The 20,269-nt window shown below is 39.2% G+C and overlaps 1 protein-coding gene across 1 annotated transcript in view; it reads left to right on the top strand.

The window, feature by feature from the left end:
• Nucleotides 1-20,269, top strand: part of LOC107583413 (seizure protein 6-like) — a 60,304-nt gene that overhangs the window by 8,317 nt on the left and 31,718 nt on the right. The window contains exons 2-3 of the mRNA XM_016269615.1: nucleotides 15,707-16,303; nucleotides 17,631-17,758. Of these exons, the coding sequence (XP_016125101.1) occupies nucleotides 15,707-16,303; nucleotides 17,631-17,758 (725 nt within the window). The remainder of the gene's footprint in view (nucleotides 1-15,706; nucleotides 16,304-17,630; nucleotides 17,759-20,269) is intronic.

Genomic DNA, 20,269 nt, shown 5'->3' with positions numbered 1-20,269 from the left:
ACACATATATATATATATATATATATATATATACGTAGATATATATACACACACTAACACTACCGTTCAAAAGTCTGGGATCAAAACGATTTTTTGTGTTTTTTAAAGGAGTTTCTTATGCTCATCAAGGCTGCATTTATTTGATCAAAAATACAGGAAAAAATACAATATTGTGAAATATTAGTCCAATGTAAAATAACGTTTTTCTATTTTAATATACATTAAAATCTGATTTATTCCTGTGATGCAAAGCTGAATTTTCAGCATCATTACTCCAGTCTTCAGTGTCACACGATCCTTCAGAAATCATTCTAATATGCTGATTTATTATCAGTGCTGGAAATTGTTGTGCTGCTTAATATTTTTGTGGAACCTGTGATACTTTTTTTCAGGATTCTTTGATGAATAAAAAGTTAAAAAGAAGAGCATTTAATTAAAATAGAAATCTTTTCTAACAATATACACTACCGTTCAAAAGTTTGGGGTCAGTAAATTTTTATTCTTTCTTTTTTTGAAAGAAATTAAAACTTTTATTCAGCAAGGATGTGTTAAATTTATAAGAAGTGATAGCAAAGATTTATATTGTTAGATAAGGTTTATATTTGGAATAAATGCTGTTCTTTTTAACTTTTTATTCATCAAAGAATCCTGAAAAAAGTATCGCAGTTTCCAAAAAAATATTTGGCAGCACAACTGTTGCCAACATTGATAATTCTAATAATAAATCAGCATATTAGAATGATTTCTGAAGGATCATGTGACACTGAAGACTGGAGTAATGGCTGATGGAAATTCAGCTTTGCATCACAGGAATAAATTATATTTTAAAGGATATTAAAATAGTAACCATTATTTTATATTATAATAACATTTTGCAAGATTAAGGTTTTTTTTCTGTATTTTGATCAAATAAATGCAGCCTTGATGAGCATAAGAGACTTCTTTAAAAAAACATTACAAATCTTACTGATCCCAAACTTTTGAACGGTAGTGTATATACTGTACATACATAACTGATTGGATTTTTTCTTCCTCAAACTAAAATGACTTTCAGATATGGTGGCATGAAGCTTGCAAATGCCATCAAATTCAGAAACTAGATCTTCAGAAATGTGCATTTTTGTGTGCAATATGCATTAACCAGTCACTAAATGAACTGTCGGATGTACTATTTAGATATGTAGATAAAGCGGTGTGTCTGAGACTTCAAGTCCCTTTATGCTACTGACTTTTCCTGGCCTCTTTAATTGGTTCGACACTCCCTTTGGCTCTGAAAGTTCTGACACTAAATACAATACAAGAGGAGGCCAGCTGAGATGTTAAGAGATTTCTGTGCTAAAATGAATTACTCCCATTTAATTGCAGTAATTAGTCCAGTTAATGAGGAATTTGGCTAAAGCAGTGTGTTTGATTCAGATGTAGCTGCTGTTTGTGAGCTTGTTTAGGTGTTGTGCTGTTTACCTTCACGGTGATTTGACAGGGTGACAAAGCCACGGTTGGACTTTAAAGCTCTTCCGTTGCTACGGGAGACGTATCTCTGGATCTGCCATGCCGTCAGAGCTGTTCGCACCAGCCCGTCCCCATCATCCGAAACAGAGATGAAAAATTTGTGTTTTAGAGGAGAACAGTGAGCTCAGTACAAACACATTTACACTATTTACTCACATACAAACACTCAATTGCAAACAGGCTGTCAATGCTTGATGGCTTACCACAAAACAGATCAAATCTCTTCCATGGTGAGTTTTGAACATGATTTTTAAGCATTTCGGACCACACAGTATTTTTGGAAATTTAGATCCCCCAACCCCCCCGTTATTATAGTGTTTGAAGCATATGGATGTTAAAAAAGCCTGAAAGATGCATTGAACCAATATTTTGTGAATATTTCATCTAGCTCTTGGTGTGAGCAAACCTTAAACATAGTGAATTCACAAGAAATATGACCAGCAGTACGGTTGATAATCCGACTGACAGTTTGGAGTTCACACAGTTCATTCAATGCATAACCGCTCTAACACAAATGAGCTCAAATAGCTCAAGTGGCACCTGGTCTGCTCTGTCAGAAGGTGAATTGGTCATTAGAGGTGTAAAGCTCATGCATCAGGACTCCTACTGCAGTCCTGGTTCTCTTCAGACTTTTCCTGGGTCTGACTGATTATACACACAAGAGAAGCTGATGAGAGAACAGAACCAGAGTCAGTGCTGCCAATCACAGCTTGGGGTTCCTCGCACCACAACGCCTGAGAAAAAAAAGACTCAGACAGACAGGAAGACATACAGTAGATCTGTTAAACCCAGTTAATGAAATGAAGTTTGTTAATGAAATGATACTCTAGCATACATAAATATTGGATTAACAGTTAAATGTTTAATTAGATTGATCTTTTTAGGAGCTAATTTGGAGTTAAATTTGTATGTTTCTAATCAACATTTCTACATCATTTTGAATATATTTTTTATTGATTTTGTTTTGCAGAAAAACAAACATCACTACTCAAGGCAGCAATTGAGTTATCTTTAAATGTTTGTTATACCAGATGTATTATTATTCAGGTTAGTTGCTAAACATATTGACCTTAACAAACTGTTGATCTGATATGACAGTAATTAAACTGAAAGAGAAATCTAACTATAGAAGAAGATGACATTTACACTGCCGCTTGTAGTGCCCCTACTAATTGTGTTGCTTTATGAAATGCAATTTTTATAAAAGTGTTTGAATTCTGTGTAGGCAAGACAAGTTTGTTTATATAAATGATATAATTATATATAAAAAGGATTTATAAGAAATAAAAATAAATTGATTTAAAATGCAATAAAAACAAAAAAGAAAGAAACGAGAACAATACATAAAAGTGCAATCTAAAGAAAGTATCTTAGAAGCAGTTATTATAATTAACAAACTAAAACTATTAAAAACATCTTAAATAAACATGGTTAATTATTTATTTAATTAACATTGTTAATTGTTAATTAAGCTCAAATAACATACATATAATATTTAAAATATGATTAATTAGAAGCACTGAAATGACTAATTAGAAATTTATTTTATTTTATTATAAAATTTTATATAAGTGAAATAAAAATAAATGATGCCTAAATAGTAATATTTTAAAAGAACAAAAACTACTAAAAATGACAAAAGCACATGTAAAAGCATATTTGTTATATATTTTTAAAAAATGAAATATTAATTTAATTTGTGAAACAATGCTAAAGTAGTATGTAATCTGTTTATGTACTATACTAGCACAAATCTAAATAATGTGTGCATTTGTTTTTCAGTGGAAAGTGGAAGATCCAGATCTTCTGCCTTGAATGCCAAAGCAACTCGCTTTCTTCTGCTCTTCATGATACTCATGAGCTGAACAAGTGTTTTTCATGCTTGAAAGCATCTTTATTTCACTCGAGTCCATCTGACCTGGAAAGAAACAAAGTGTTCTCGATTTTCCAAGTTCAGGGATTGTTGTGAAATGTACTTTCGGAACATTGCACGCAGGTCATGTCTAGACATTCAGATGTTTAGAGGTCTGTGGATGTTTGCGAAACAATCCGTGGTGTTAAGAAGTCAGTTTCATACAGCGCATGTCCCGCTGCTCTGTTGCCCCGCATCAGTGTGTTTTTTAAAGTCAGAGACGAGCAACACCTCACCCTGTTAAATATTCATACACTTTAAAAAATCCTCTGTGTTGACCCAGACAGACAGCCTGGGAAAACCTGTATATTCATTACTCATCATTCATTGCATAAATTGAAAATATCCAGTGAGACATATCTAAAAGTTGTTTCCATGGTAATTTGCTGTAGAAGCGGCACCCAGCGGGAGCTTCCAAATAAACCGTGCAAAACTTGAGAAGTTAACAAGACACAAGGGGAATACATTCTACACCATTAGCATCAAGCCTTTCTCTCTCTATTCCTCACTTTCTGTCAATCCATGACTTGCTGTCTCAGACGTTTCTCATAAAATTCCCTAGGATAAATAAATGAAATTGTTTGCATATAGAGAATGTATGACAAATAATATGGATTACTCAGATAATTTGGTTTAAGTGTTTGAATAAATTCAGCTTCAAAAAATTTAGTTTTTTTCAGGAGTCTTTGATGAATAGAAAGTTCAAATGAGCAGCATTTATTTGAATTACTTACTATTATTATTATTATTATTATTTTACTTGCTGTAAACTTTTGAATGGTAGTGTATCATGGTTTCCACAAAACTATTCAGCAGCACTGTTTTCAACATTAATAGTAAAAAAAATTTAAGCAGCAAACCATTATATTAAAATGATTTCCAAAGGATCATGTGACATTGAAGACTGGAGTAATGATGCTGAAAATACAGCTTTGTTTTCAGATGAATAAATTACATTTTAAAATATATTAAAATAGAAAACAATTCTGCTATTTTAAGCTGTAATAATATTTCAAAATATAACTGTTTTACTGTATTTTTGATTAAATAAATGCAGCCTTCATAATGTTATTTAATATTTTTTTTTTATTTTAAATATTTTTCTTAACTATTCCTTAATTATTCCTTTTGGCCGTAAAATATAATTATGTACCTAATGTGCCTTGTATTTACAGTATATAAGGATATTAACTTCAGACATATTTTTCTTGATTTTATGCTCCGGGTTGATGGGAGACATAAAATATATAGAGTAAAGGCTTCTGGGAGACTTCTGAGCTCATCACAGAGCATCTAATCAGCCCCCTCTCTCTCTAAGTTTTTAGCAACCTTGACCTTTCCTCTGCAATAAAACCTGCCTGTCAATCACAGATGTCTATCAGGACTCGTCTCAGAAGAGAGAAGCAGGCAGAACAAAAGAGAGCAGAAAAACAAGATTTTCTTCACACATTGTATTGCATATCTCCAATGTAAATCCCAGCTGATCAGGGGTTTGATTTTGGACTGACTGATTGAAAGGTCACAGAAAAATATACCTGTAGGTGAATGTAAAACTAATTCAGCTACTTATGCATATGTACAGAGAAGATCAGAAAACACCGTTCAGAATCACTGTGCACATTTATATCATCTCACTGACAGCCCATATACTGCATGTTAATTTACTCCAAGAAATACAAAATTAAGCAAGCACAAATAAAAAGGCCTATGCAAGCGCACATATAAACCAAAGTCTGTTTACTTTACCTCTGTTTGTTTGCTTTTATGCCTTGTGTTGTTGTCTTTTCTCTTCCTTGGCTTTATTTATTTTTTCTGACAAGCTGTCATTTTCTCACAGGCTTTTGTTCTTTCAAATAGCATGAATTATGCTTTCTTTCTTTCTTTCTTTCATTCTCTCTCTCTCTCTCTCTCTCTCTCTCTCTCTCTCTCTCTCTCTCTCTCTCTCCTGTCACTCTGATCAAGTGTTTTCTGAAGAGTTTGGTGCAGAATGAAAGTGTCTTAGTGAGCCTGCCTGTGAGCTTTCACAATCCTCAGAGTATTCGCACATGCGTCTGTGTTTTAGAAAAACAAATAAAGATCTTCTGTGTAGCTCTTCTTTCCTCTTGTACAGAGAAAATATTGATCACAAAAAGACTAGAATTAATTTGACATTTTAGAGTAAAGAAACTGAAAAAAATCTTTTTTTTTAACTATATGTGAGCTGTAACGTATAATATTACAAGCAAAATATGACAGTTCCTGCAACAGTCTTCAAGTGATAGAATTTTTTTTTTATCACAGATACCAAACTTGCGTTTCCTGTCTTAATAGCATATTTCAAATCAGTAAAAACAATCTAACAAATGTTTATTATTTGACTCAAATCACCCTAAAAAAACTAATATAATCTAATATAATGTTTATAAAATATTTTCTATAGTGCATAATGTCAGTGGTGATTATCTAAATATGCTTTGTTATATTACCCATAATGCTTTGTTTATTCTCACTGCACAGACTGCACTGTAAAGGAATGTTTTGGGAGAAAGTGACCATTTTAAACAGGAAAGCAAAGAGAGAGAAAGGTAAATAGGGAGAGAGGGATACAAAAAGGGAGAGGTGAATAACAAATCAGGCCCTTATTTAGAGTGTGCAGACTATTTCTGATCTTATAACGATGTTCCTCTGGATTTACAGCATGCCTCAGGAGACGGATGGCCAAATAAGATCATTATTATTTCCTTGGGCATGTTCTCTCCCTCCTTCTGTGCAAACTGTCATGGGATAACCTTCTGAAAAATCGGCCTCACTAAAACACTACAGCTTTTCATCTCGGCATTCATGCTGTATTAATCATAGAACTGGATTTGAACGGATGCGACGCTGAATTCAAACTCTGCTTAGATGAAATCCAGAGAGAGCAGGGATACTCAGAATGCAGAAAAGGGTTTTGTTGTTTATCTCTTTGATGAAATCAGTTGTTTGTCCTCAATAAACCCTAGAAGTCTGTTGTCTGTAGCCGTGTTTCGATTCTCATGGTCCCTTTGCAGTGTTCACAGCTCCCTACACACATTGAGAAGGGGATATTTGTAAAAGTTGCCAGAATTTGTTAATTTAGAATGCCTTGAGATGACACAGTTTAACAAAGATAAATGCAATTTGAGTTACCATACTATCATATGTAAAAAGGAAAGTTAAAAAATGTATGTATTATATACTTTATACACATACCATGTGTAACTTATTTCACTTTCCTTTGACAGCTGTCAGTCATCTTATGATATAACGACTGCAGACAGCAGTATCAGTAAGATGATGTTAATAAATTCATGATGCACCAGTCTTTATTTTCAGGTCCACAAAATGGCTCATTTTTAACAGGTTTCATCAGGACAGGAATGCAGTGACCTCTCCTCCATGTGGGTGGAAAGCTGTCTGAACGTCCACACTTTAATATATTCCACAAGCTGCCAACAATTAAATCATAAGCTTTCAGGTATAACGGCACTTTTTCCACTCAGAGAAGAGCTGCTAATGTATGAGCTTAGTAAATGATACATGCTGTTCACTAACACCTACACAATTACGCTTTACTTTGTTTGCCGCTGAGCATGAGTCAACTTTTACTGTCTCTACCTGCTGCCCAAAAGTGGTTTATTATAAAATGTAAACTTTTGAAAAGTGTGTATAATATACAGTATATATTTTTTTGTTTTGTTTTTTCACACTCACATGACAATTTGTTTTTACAGGATTTGAAAAAAGAATGCAGCAATGAATGTGTTAAACAGTTTTATGCTACACTGTCACATCTCATTAAATTACATGCTTAATTAAACAAGTTATATTTATTTAACTTACTGAATTAAGCATGCAATTTAATGCACTTTTAAACATTTCTTACACATTTGATTATTCTTACAAAATACATTTCTATACACAGATCTATCTATCTATCTATCTATCTGTATATATGTATGTATTTTGGAAGTCTGATCAAATGTGTAAAAAAAAAAAAAACTATGTTAAAAGTGCAGCTGATATTGCTCCTAAATGGAAATGCAAGGTCAAGTTGAGTGCATTGCATTGTGAGTTTGGTTCCTCTCTGTCCAAAATTCTGCCCTGGTGAACTTGTTTTTATTTGGTCAGTTCAGTGATTTGTTCTCATCTGTAAGGATCCATTTCGAAACTCAGGGTCACTGTGTCCATCCTGGGACCGAAGCAAAGCTAATGTCCGTTGGGCAGGTAGGACCTTTGTTTTGGCCGTTTATGTTTTTAGACATGTTGACTTGCAGCGTGCTGCACTCTGACACCTGCCTGCCAAAGCGAATAAAAGCAATTTCAGGCTATTTAAACACCTCAGTGCTCTCTACGTCTCTCTGCGGGATTCTCACAGGCTGGAAAAAAAAAAACATGCTGGATACGTGAAAGACTTGCGTAGCTTGACTTTAGCCAGCCTGATTGACATGAAAGCAACCAACCACAATTTATTATTATTTGCTTTTACATGCAGTTTAGGGGCAAAGTTATCTGAAATAGATTATAATGCATGTGTCAGCTTGAGTATAAGGAGAAGTTCACCATTATATGGGCTTTATTGTGCCCTTCAAGGTGGTATTTATTTGTAGAAGTGCACTTGGATTAGTCTTTCCGTGTCACAGTCTATAAAAACACAGTTGAATTGCCTCTTTTAGAGATTAATGACTCGTGAAAGACTTGCGTAGCTTGACTTTAGCCAGCCTGATTGACATGAAAGCAACCAACCACAATTTATTATTATTTGCTTTTACATGCAGTTTAGGGGCAGAGTTATCTGAAATAGATTATAATGCATGTGTCAGCTTGAGTATAAGGAGAAGTTCACCATTATATGAGCTTTATTGTGCCCTTCAAGGTGGTATTTATTTGCAGAAGTGCACTTGGATTAGTCTTTCCGTGTCACAGTCTATAAAAACACAGTTGAATTGCCTCTTTTAGAGATTAATGACTGTCTACAGCTTCAGGTTTAATCTGACTGGAAGGTCTGACATCGTGTGGCTTTGCGAAGCAGCCGTTTATTGCCACTGGAATGATCTGATCACACTTCTATTACAGAAAGTGTCATCTTGATAAATGGGATTCACTCTGGAGTGACATGTGCTCTATGTGTTCTTAATAGGAGTGAGATTGTGAGGTCAGTGCTTGATTTACAGCTATTTTAAGGCTTCAGATCTGTTTATTGTTTATTGGAAAGAGATTTCAGGATGAAAGGAGGATGCGTTTGTGAGTGGTTTGTGAGCCTCTAAACAATGTGTGGAAAGAATCCAGTTTATGCACCCAGATTTATTGTGTGATTTATGGTGTTGGAGAAACAAGAGCATGTAGCATTTTAATTGCACAGTCAGCATTTGTAAACAAAAGTTTCAGTTGCTGGAATATTTGACAGCTTTTGACTTCTGGAAACACCACAAGCTAATCTAGTTAAGCTAAGTTAATTAATGCAAGTTTTGTAGGCCTAGTATTACTTACTGTATATACTAATATATTATTTATCAATATTTTGAATTACCATTTATTTGTATATTTTTCTATTTTCCTTTAAATTTTAGCTTAAGTTTTAGTAATTTTGTTATGTTTTTGTTAATGTTAATGGTTTAAGATGGTCCCCTAACCTGGCTAAGCTAGTTTTAAGCTAGTCTAGTTGGACTCCCAACAGTGTTTTTTTTTTCATTCAGTTATTTATCAGTATTAACAGCACATAAACATCATATTTGTTTCTCTCTTTAGAGCTGTTTTAATGGACCAATTACAGCAATTTGTGATTATTTAATAAAGATGAAGACAAATGCAACGCAATAAGACAAAGAAACATCCTGACATTTGACTGCACCCAATGTAGTTTTCAGCTTTCCGACCTTTTTAGTACCCAACAACATTTTCAGCCCACAAAACAATTACAATCCACAACTGATTATCTTCATTCTGCCTTCTCCCAATGTTCACTGGCACCTTACTATAGGCTGATCCAATAATAAAGAAGAGCTGTAGCTCCCGCTGAGAGTTTGACTGTGCGCTGGTCCCCAAAAGCCATCTCCAAATCTCTGATCCCTTTAGGATTCGTCTGCTATTTACAGTCTGTGTCAGTGATGTTCTTTTTATCTTATACTGTCTTCCCTGTGTCACCAAGCTACATTCTGTTAGAACATTGTCATCCAATTCCCTAATTAGGGAGTAAAAAACACACTCGAGATCTCAAGCTGTTTCAAAGCAGAAATAACAGTGTCTCTGAGGTATCTGCTCTTCTGGGGTTCACAGTCTTCCTAGGGCTTTGTTTTGAGATGTATAGGATGTACTATGAAGGCAAAATAAACCTTGATGATTGTTTCTGGTTGTCACAAAACACTTTAAAAGGGGTAGTTTGTCTAAAAATGAAAATCTGTCATCATTTACTCACCCTCAATGTTGTTCCAAATCCATATGATTTTCTGTCTTCATGTAGAATATCGAAAGGAGGATTTTGAGTTGAGAGTGACATGAGGGTGAACAAATGATGACAAGTTTCATTTTAAGGCCAACTGCTCCTTTAAGACTGATTTAGCAAAAACACACAATTATAGAGACACGAGTGTTAGCATAAGGGAGTCTACACATTTGCAACTAAATTTTCCTAAATCTAGACAGTGTTAAAGTCCCAGTGGAGAGCTGCTGTATTCCTATAGGAATGAGACATGATCTGACAGCAGTTCAGTACAGCACTTCCCTCACATGTCTCAATAATGGAAGCACTTCCTGACAGATAAAATACAACTCCAGATGTTGTTTTCAGAACAGCGATGTCGCACAAGCAGTTTTTTTTTACTGGTAGCTGGAAAATAAAAGGATTTCCTTCACACCTCAGTGAAATATTACAAGTATCTAAATAAGAAAAGCAGAGAGATGCCAACATGTCCAGTAGTGGTGGAAATGTCCAATAGCTTATTACTGTAGCCAAAAAAGGTGTTCTTATTATAATGTGTGTGTGTGTGTGTATATATACAGTGGGTACGGAAAGTATTCAGACCCCCTTAAATTGTTCACTCTTTGTTATATTGCAGCCATTTGCTAAAATCATTTAAGTTAATTTTTTTTCCTCATTAATGTACACACAGCACCCCATATTGACAGAAAAACACAGAATTGTTGACATTTATGCAGATTTATTAAAAAAGAAAAACACGACTGACTATGCCCTCCGAACTACGAAGGTCATGGCGCAGGCTCTAGGGAGGGCGATGTCCACACTAGTGGTCCAGGAACGCCACTTGTGGCTCAAACTGGCTGAGGCCATCAAACACATCCTGCCTCGGCGCAAGTCAGGTCCTGCTCCTGCACCGCCCAAGTTCAGGGGCATTCTGTTTACCTCAGTACGAGGCGAGAATGCGACTGTTCTTCAGGCAGAGGTTGCAACCCTTCTCGAGAAGGGTGCAATCAAACCTGTCCCCCTGGCCGAAATGAAGAAGGGGTTTTACAGCCTGTACTTCATTGTACCCAAGAAGGGCGGAGGACTCAGACCAATCCTATATTTGAGGTCTCTTAACCGGGCCCTTCACAAGCTGCTGTTCAGAATGTGAACCTTCAAACACATATGAACATGTTTGCCTTTGAAAGATGGGCATATCAGTACAAAGTTCTTCCCTTCAGGCTGTCCCTGTCTCCTCACGTCTTTACGAAGATTGCGGAGGCTGCCCTTGCACATCTTAGGGAAGTGGGCATTCGCATTCTCAATTACCTCGACAACTGGCTGATCCTAGCTCACTCATGAGAATTGGTTTGTGCACACAGGGACATGATCCTTGACCACCTAGCCCGATTGGGACTTCAGGTCAACAGGAAAAAAAGCAAACTCGCCCCTGCGCAGAATTTCTCTTTTCTCGGTGTAGAATTTGACTTGGTTACGATGACTGCACGCCTCTCTCAGGAGCGTGCTCAGTCGATGCTGAAATGCTTGAGGGCTCTTAAGCAGAGAACAGCGGTCCATCTTAAAAACTTTCAAAGGCTCCTGGAGCATATGGAGTCCTCAGCCGCGGTCACGCCGCTGGGACTGATGCATATGAGACCGCTTCAGCACTGGCTTCGTACCCGAGTCCCGAGATGGGCATGGTGTCACGGCTCACACTGTGTGAACATCCCACCGGTATGTCACCATACCTTCAGTCCCTGGGAGGACATCTCTTTTCTACGGGCAGGAGTGCTCTTAGAACAGGTGTCCAGATGCATTGCTGTTACAACAGATGCTTCCAAGACAGGCTGGAGCGCCGTGTGCAACAGGCAGGCAGCATCAGGGGTCTGGACAGGGCCTCAGCTGCATTGGCATATCAGTTGCCTGGAGTTGTTGGCCTTGAGGAGGTTTCGACCCTTGATCCAAGGCAAGCACGTGTTGATCCGGATGGACAACACAGCGACATTTGCATACATCAGCCACCAGGGTGGTGTTCGCTCCCACTGCATGTCACAACTCGCCTGCCATCTCTTACTTTGGAGCCAGCACAGACTCAGGTCTCTGCATGCCACTCATATCCCGGGTGACCTCAATCGTGTAGCGGATCTCCTCTCGAGACAGGTTTCGCTTGGGGGCAAGTGGACGCTTCACCCCCAAACAGTTCAGCTGATTTGGAGTCGGTTCAGCCAGGCACAGGTGGACCTGTTTGCCTCGTCGGAATCGACCCATTGGCAGTTGTGATACTCCCTGACCGAGGCTCCCCTCGGCACGGATGCATTGGCTCACAGCTGGCCCAGAGGCCTACTCAAGTATGTGTTTTCCCCAGTGAGCCTCATTACACAGACACTGTGCAAGGTCAGGGAAGACAGAGAACAGCTCCTGCTTGTGGCCCCTTATTGGCCCAACAGGACCTGGTTCTCGGAGCTCGTGCTCATGGCATCATTTCCTCCCTGGTGAATTCCCCTGAGGAAGGACCTCCTTTCTCAAGGGAAGGGCACAATTTGGCATCCACGGACGGATCTCTGGAACCTTCATGTTTGGTTCCTGGACGCAACCAGGAAGAACTCGGAGACCTTTCACCAGCAGTAGTGAATACCATTACTCAGGCCAGAGCCCCCTCAACGAGGCGGCTGTACGACGCTAAGTGGTGCGTTTTCGTGAAGTGATGTTCTTCCCAGGGGAAGGACCCTCGGAGATGTGGCATCGGATCTGTGCTCTCCTTCCTCCAAGGAGGCCTGGAAAGGCACCTGTCTGCTTCTACACTTAAGGTGTACGTGGCCGCGATTGCAGCTAATCACAACACCGTGGGAGGCAGATCGGTGGGGAAGCACGATCTGGTTATTCGGTTCCTCAGAGGCGCCCGGAGGTTGAACCCTCCGAGGCCACGTCTCATTCCCTCTTGAGAGCTTTCTGTGGTCTTGCAGGCCTAACAGAGAGTTCCGTCTGAGCCCCTTCAGCAGTTTCAACAGTTGAGTTCAGTGCCCTCTCTATGAAGTCAGCCCTCCCGACTGCGCTCACTTCTGTCAAGAGGGTAGGGGATCTCCCAGCCCTCTCCATTAACAAATCATGCCTGGAGTTCGGGCTGGCAGACTCTTAAGTCTATCAGGCCAGAGGCCTACCATGCCCACTGGGAGTGAGGGCTCACCCTACCAAGATGTGGCATCGGATCTGTGCTCTCCTTCCTCCAAGGAGGCCTGGAAAGGCACCTGTCTGCTTCTACACTTAAGGTGTACGTGGCCGCGATTGCAGCTAATCACAACACCGTGGGAGGCAGATCGGTGGGGAAGCACGATCTGGTTATTCGGTTCCTCAGAGGCGCCCGGAGGTTGAACCCTCCGAGGCCACGTCTCATTCCCTCTTGGGAGCTTTCTGTGGTCTTGCAGGCCTAACAGAGAGTTCCGTCTGAGTCCCTTCAGCAGTTTCAACAGTTGAGTTCAGTGCCCTCTCTATGAAGTCAGCCCTCCCAACTGCGCTCACTTCTGTCAAGAGGGTAGGGGATCTCCCAGCCCTCTCCATTAACAAATCATGCCTGGAGTTCGGGCTGGCAGACTCTTAAGTCTATCAGGCCAGAGGCCTACCATGCCCACTGGGAGTGAGGGCTCACCCTACCAGGGGCATGGCTGCATCAGCAGCCCTGACAAACGGGGCCTCTCTAGCAGATATCTGTAGAGCTGCAGGTTGGGCTACACCTAATACATAAGCAAGATTTTATAATCTACGAAAGGAACCAGTTTCTTCTAGAATTCTGAATGCCAGTTCTTGACTCAGGAGACTGGCAGGGTGTAGGCCTTGCTCCCAGCGCTACTCCCCCCAGGGTGGTTATGCGCTTATTCAGTCCAGCTCAGGTTCCTTTCATGAACTCTGGACTACCCTTCCATCACATAAGGACTTTACTTTGCGAAGTTCGGCGGAGGAACTCGCTATTAGAACCCATTACGAGGCAAGTTCCCTCGAGTATTGGGTTAGTGCTCCACATGTAGCGGCTCCTCTTGCGGCCCCATGTGTGTATTCTCCACTGAGTTGCCCCTGAGGCAAAGTCAAGTCCCTAGACAGACATTCAATCTGTCAATAGGTTCTGGGTTTTGGTAGTTCTCCCATTAAGTGGAGCCCACCTCAGAATCTTCCCCATGTGGTACTTCCTCTGTAAGTCCATAGGTGGTTCCTCACATGTTACCTCCTCATCGGGTAGGATGTGATCTCTGTAGTGCCTTTCCCCCATGGGGGAATAGTCACTGTCCCAACGATCACTACCAAGACTTTTCAGCTGTTATATTATGGTGAGTATTACTATGGGAAAAGGCTCCGGCTGAGGGGACCTCTGCCTCTCTGGTGGCTCTCCCGGATGTTGGAGGTCTTGCAGGTCTTAAGTCTTGGCCGTTTGAAGGTTACGAGGAGGAGAGGTGCATTTGGTTGTGACACGCTGGTTTGTCAACATCTGCACCCCCATGGACTCGTGACGCAGCTCGGCAGTTGTGGCGTTTAGTATAGGGTTGACATAAAGGGAACGTCTCGGTTACGTATGGTAACCCTCGTTCCCTGATGGAGGGAACAGAGACGTTGTGTCCTTCATGCCACAACTCCGAATTTCCTCTGAGTGGGTTGAGACGCTTCTCGCCCCTCAGAACAGAACGAGTGAGCAGATGCCACACTGGCCTATTTATACCCGGATGTCCGGGGCGTGGCCAGCTATGCAAATTCTGCTCACCCAATTTCACTGGCCTTTTCTCAGAGATGTCAGAGGAGTTTGGGCTCCCAAGAGCAACCCCTAGTGTCGTAGACTCGACAAATGTCTCCGTTCCCTCCATCAGGGAACGAGGGTTACCATACGTAACCAAGACGATTTGACATTTTGATAACTTTTATATTCTACAAAAAAGGTTATTCAAGTTTTGAAAGACACAGGGTAGAAAATGACAGATTTCTCAATTTAGAATGACCTTCAATGATCTTCAGACGGTACATTTATTATTTTTCTTTTTTGTTTACCTTTTTTAACAATCATGCAACTAAATTATCAAAGACAAACATCATTTATTTTTTTTACAAATCCACTTGGCTCATAAATCTGAGGGAGTGCATGCAATCTGAATGGTATGACGCATTTAAGTGTCAGAGAATGATCAACAACAGTCTGACATTCTCATAATGACAGTTTTTGAGCAAACTGGACTTTTATATTTTTTATCAGACATGCTTTTAAGAATCTTTGTGTCTGAATGACATATTCGAATGACTCGCTTCCTCTCAGTGGCAAATGAGGCCTGCTTTCTGATTACAGTTTGTTTCTGATCACAAACATTTGTTGAGACATTCAGGCCTGAAGAGGCGGCTGTCGTTATACAGCTCTCTCTCTCTGAACCCTTCTGAGAGCTCTCCTGCCTAGCGAGGTGTGTTAATCTTGAGATGAAAGACGTGCTGTAATTGCCTCACACTTACTTTCCCCTGAAAGATGCTGCTGTTCTTCAGCACTGAAGATCACAGCAATATTGAACCTCTTGTGTCACTCTTAAACTACAAAATTATTATTTTTCAGGGAAGCATTGCCTTAATATGTAAAAAAAATATATATATTTAAATAGCATTACAAAACTTTTGTACAATGACATTTAAAGCATTTGAAGAGCAGTTAAAATACTTGTCATATATATATACTGTATATATATATATATTTAATCGTGTGCCTGTGTGTGTATGCATATACTATAATAATACATATAATTTCCTTCATATAATCTTTCATATTTTACATTGGCCCCTTGGGGTTCTGTAGAGCCCAGTTTGAAACATCACTGCCTTAGACCAGACTAGGTTTGTTTAGTACTAATTTTCCATCTGTTTGGACTTTGCAGAAGATGGAACTGTACAAACTCAGAGAGGAGGAGAGTCAGAATCAAAGAGAGTGTTTGACCCTTTCACCAGCAAACAGGAGCCACCAACTGACGTCCAGCAGCTCACCACAGATGCAGTACCAATCCTCCCCAACCTAAGACTGCTCAAACGCCACTCGGCTCTGCTGACCAAGAGCTTCGAGGGAGATCAGCAGTTTTTTAAAGAGGCACCGCACACCATGCCAACAGTCTCTACCTCTACATCTAACACTGAACATTCACTTCTGGTGCCTCAGGAGGATGCAGCAGTCTTCTCTGACCTTGTGACCACATTGACCATGACTGCGGCAACATCTGTGGAACAAAGAAGGCCCAGCAAAAGCCGTAGTAAAACATCAGAGAAGATCATGGTCACCTCTCAGCCTTTCACAAACCCCACCATTCCAATAAGCACTCCCACAAGCACAGGTCAAAAGACAACTCTCAACACAACAACAAAGAAAGCCTTTGACAAGGAAACTACTTTGCCACCACTGTTTCTGTCAACTTCACCTAAGAAAAAATCATGGAAGCCGGAGGGGAAAACCACACCAGGATATTCCTCTGAGACATCTCCAGGTACATTAAGAACATTATATTATAACATTAGATGGATATTGATAATAGATATGGATGGCTAAAGATGAATATGGATGGAAAGATAAATATGGATAGATATGGATGCTATATATGAATAGATACACATGGCTATATGAGGACATGGATGGATATAGATGGATATGGGTACATAGATAGATATGGATGGTAGATATACATAAATATGGCAAGATATGGATGGCTAGATCTGGAGGATATAGATGCATATAGACAGAAATATATGGATATGAATAAATACGGATGGATGGATGGATGGTGATTTTCAATACACAAATATCAACAAATATGAAGGAAGGAATTTTATTTCACTATTTACAGGGTATCTGCAGAATTTTTTAAAATAAATTTAAGGAAATGTATTACCCATTTTAAGAGCTGCACAAGTAAAATGAACAGTATGACTGGGGTTGGACAATGTATGTGGTAACATACAGTACTGAGCCATAAAATTACATGATTTACAGTTCAGATACAGGTTTTCACAAAAACAAAAATCTTATACAACAGCATTTCAGCCTTTAGACCATTTTTATGAAAAGGGATAAATCAAGCATATAAAGTATTATGTCAATTTAAAACGTATAAATATTACTGTCTTAATTGTTTAGATTTTTAGAAGGCACATTAACTTTTTCGCATTCACTCTTGTCTTTCCATCCCCAACTGTAAGACCTCTTGAAATTATAATTAAGACATTTCTTATACCATTTAACATATTTAAAACTTTTTATGGCCTTAAGTTTGATACAACTCACTTTAGGAGTTTTTAAGGACCCGCGGGAGATCTGTATTTATGATAGCCGTCGGGCAGAGTGGTGATACATTTTGGTAGCCCAACTGGAAAACATAATAGCCCGGGACGTCGGTCTAGCGATTTTGCGAGCCCTGTAGGTAAGTAGGTAGATAGATAGATAGATAGATAGATAGATAGATAGATAGATAGATATGAATAGATATGTATAATTATAGATATGAACATAGGTGTATATGAATATGGACAAGTGGATATGAATAGAAATGGATGGATATACATGGCTAGATACAGAGAATATAGATGGATTTGGACAGGTAGATAAATATGGATATAGACGGATATGGACAGCTACAGATGGCTATGGCTAGATATGGATGAAAGATAAAGGTGTATATGGATGTTGATCTCTATGACAATGCACAGGCCTCAGAGCTAATGGAGGATTATTGCACAGCCAACCAAACATAAGACAGCTGTAAAAGGGGTGACTTCAGAATGGTGCCCTTTTCTCTCTCTCTGTCTTTCTTTTTCCAGCTCACTGCGATATGAACTTCACAGACGCCGAGGGTTATATTGAGCTCCCCCCAGATGTCTCATTTGATTCCCACTTTCATTGCACCTGCCTGGTTACTGTATATCTGGGTTATGGCATTGAGATTCAGGTCAGTACTTTTTCATCTAACGCTTTTATCATACGCAGATTAGGAGAAGCGTCTCTCTCGCACATCTTTGTCTCTCAAGGGCAACAGAGTGTCATTTCCATCTCCTCTACACTTAACATTGAAATTTCATAAGTGTATCCAGAAATTAAAAAAAAGTCTCAGCCTGTTCCTACAGGCTCAGTATGACAAGATATTATTTTCTGTACTTTCTGCATAACTACATGGATATGAGATAAATATTCATTCTCCTAAACAGCAAGTATGGACTGAGAAGCCTTACAACTGCAAACAGGCCACTGCAATTGTAAAATTGCTATAGATAGACGAACAGTGCTTGAATGTGTGCCAGTAATGCAAGAAATAGAATACAACTGAGAATTAAAAAAGTGAAGAAATAGCACAGTTAAATTATTCAGTATGATGATATTAGTGACTGCTTAGTTGAGGAGCATGAATAAGACATTAAGCGCACTCATCTTTAAATCACAGAATGATATCTTTGATAAACCAGTATGATTATGAACAACAGAGGAAAACTAGGCGCTTTTCTAAATAGTTACAGAGGATTTACAAAGTGTCTTACTTCATTACTCAAGCCAAGAGAAAACAAGCCGTTCATTTTGAGCAAATGAAGCATCGCAGACAATGTCTATTCTGCGTTTCATGCAATCAGGTGGAACTTGTTATTGTTCCTGTCAGCCATCCAACTCAATACAGTTCGATCGACTGCACTGCAATTTCTCAGACCTCTAATTTTGGATTGATCAGAAGAGAGAGAAGTGCATTTAAAAACTGATTGTGAAGAGACAGAACATTGCATATAAAAGTTTTAGAGAAATGCAGACAGATGCTGCCAATTCTCTCTCAGGCATTTATAAAGGCCTCCAGTCTGAAGTTGTGAAAGTTTCCATATGTAGTTCCAGGAGGACTGTCATGTTCACAAATCAGTGTTTGACTGCAGAACAGCTGCTGTGTCAAATAAAACAAAATTCCCTCTAAAAAGCCCTACAGTAGATACGTTGGATGAGAGCGGCTGTGCTGAATCATACATGTGATGCTCACTTGACTTTCTGAACATTTTAGATGTGACGGCCTCATCAGGATTTTGACTTAATTTGATCTCTGTGCTTTGGTGAATTTAGTTTTCTGAGTACTTGCTTACAATATTCACCAACAGCTGACATTTTTCATTTATTTAAAGGTCGGTCTGAAGTCAACACTTTTTCATTTGTAATGCATATTGATCTTATTTAAGTTGAGGCAGATCATGAAAATGCTGAAGTGTTTTTTTTATTTTTATGTTTGAGGATATTATATTGAGTGTAAAATAAAGTTTAATGCACTGAATTGATCGCAAAATGTATCCTACAAACTTAGAAAGTTCTGATCATACGTTTGCTGTTTTATATCTATCAAAAACAAGAGTCCTTAAAAAATAATTGCTCTTTCCTGACATATGTAATTCTCCAAGTGGCCAATTTAAAGCCAGTGATTTTGAAATGTGCTTGCTCTGGAAGGGGATGCTAAAGGCTCATTGGCCGCATATTTATTTGAATATGGATGTTTAATGATCCATGTGGTTAAAGATCAGGGCTGCGTTTCCCGATAACGGTGTCTCTTAGCGCGCTACGAAGACACACCTTAACTAGGGGTATACCTTTCCTAGGTGTGTTCCCCGAACTATACCTTAGGATGTTGCTTAAGGTAAACCTTCTTACGTGCGACGTTAGCAGGTGCTGTCCATGGCAGTGGTGCTGATTAGGTTGATATCGATGGCTCTAGAATCGATTGTTCACTACAGGAGTTCTTTCACTGCGTTATAGAGCGGGTAAAGTATTGAGAAAGTGATGTTCATTATAAAGAAGCACTTTAGAAATATTAGAAATTGCATTAATCGGGGCTCACTGCATTTAAAAAATAATCAAAATTTCAAACTAAATGCAACCTTGGATATCATATATATATATATATATATATATATATACTGTGTGTGTGTGTGTGTGTATGTATAATTTTGCAAGTGCGAACTTGCAACCTCACAGAGTATTCTGCCTTAACCAGCTACATTAACTGGCTGTTTGGCTTCGCTTGATTTTGAAAGGGTCATTTATATTCTCATGTTCATATATATTATGAAGGCCTGGTCGAGCGCTGATGGGTTGGCGATGGGGAACTGTCCTGTCCACAAGGCCAATTACTCACAGGACACACACAATGGCATGGAAGCCTTGATGTGCCTCCATCACTTCGTGCCTGGTGAAAGGCATTCGTAGGCTATGTAATTGGTGGCGTGACGGAGCAGGACGTTTGTGACTGTGTGAACGCACCGCCACACCGAGGTCTTACTCAGCCCATAGCCATCCCCAACCACCTCCAGAAAACTCCCCATAGCATAAAAACGGAAAGCCGCCAGCAGCTGAATTTCGGGGCTTAGGGGGTAGCTCCGTTGAGTTTGTCTTGACAAAGTTGGACCAACAAGATGTAAAAGCTGCTGAATTTGCTCCCGTGGCA

Source organism: Sinocyclocheilus grahami, unplaced genomic scaffold (genome assembly GCF_001515645.1).
Source record: "Sinocyclocheilus grahami isolate Dianchi unplaced genomic scaffold, SAMN03320097.WGS_v1.1 scaffold53.1, whole genome shotgun sequence".
NCBI classification, from domain to species: domain Eukaryota; kingdom Metazoa; phylum Chordata; class Actinopteri; order Cypriniformes; family Cyprinidae; genus Sinocyclocheilus; species Sinocyclocheilus grahami.
Note: the sequence above shows the minus strand (reverse complement) of the source record. Positions and strands in the feature narration are given on the sequence as shown.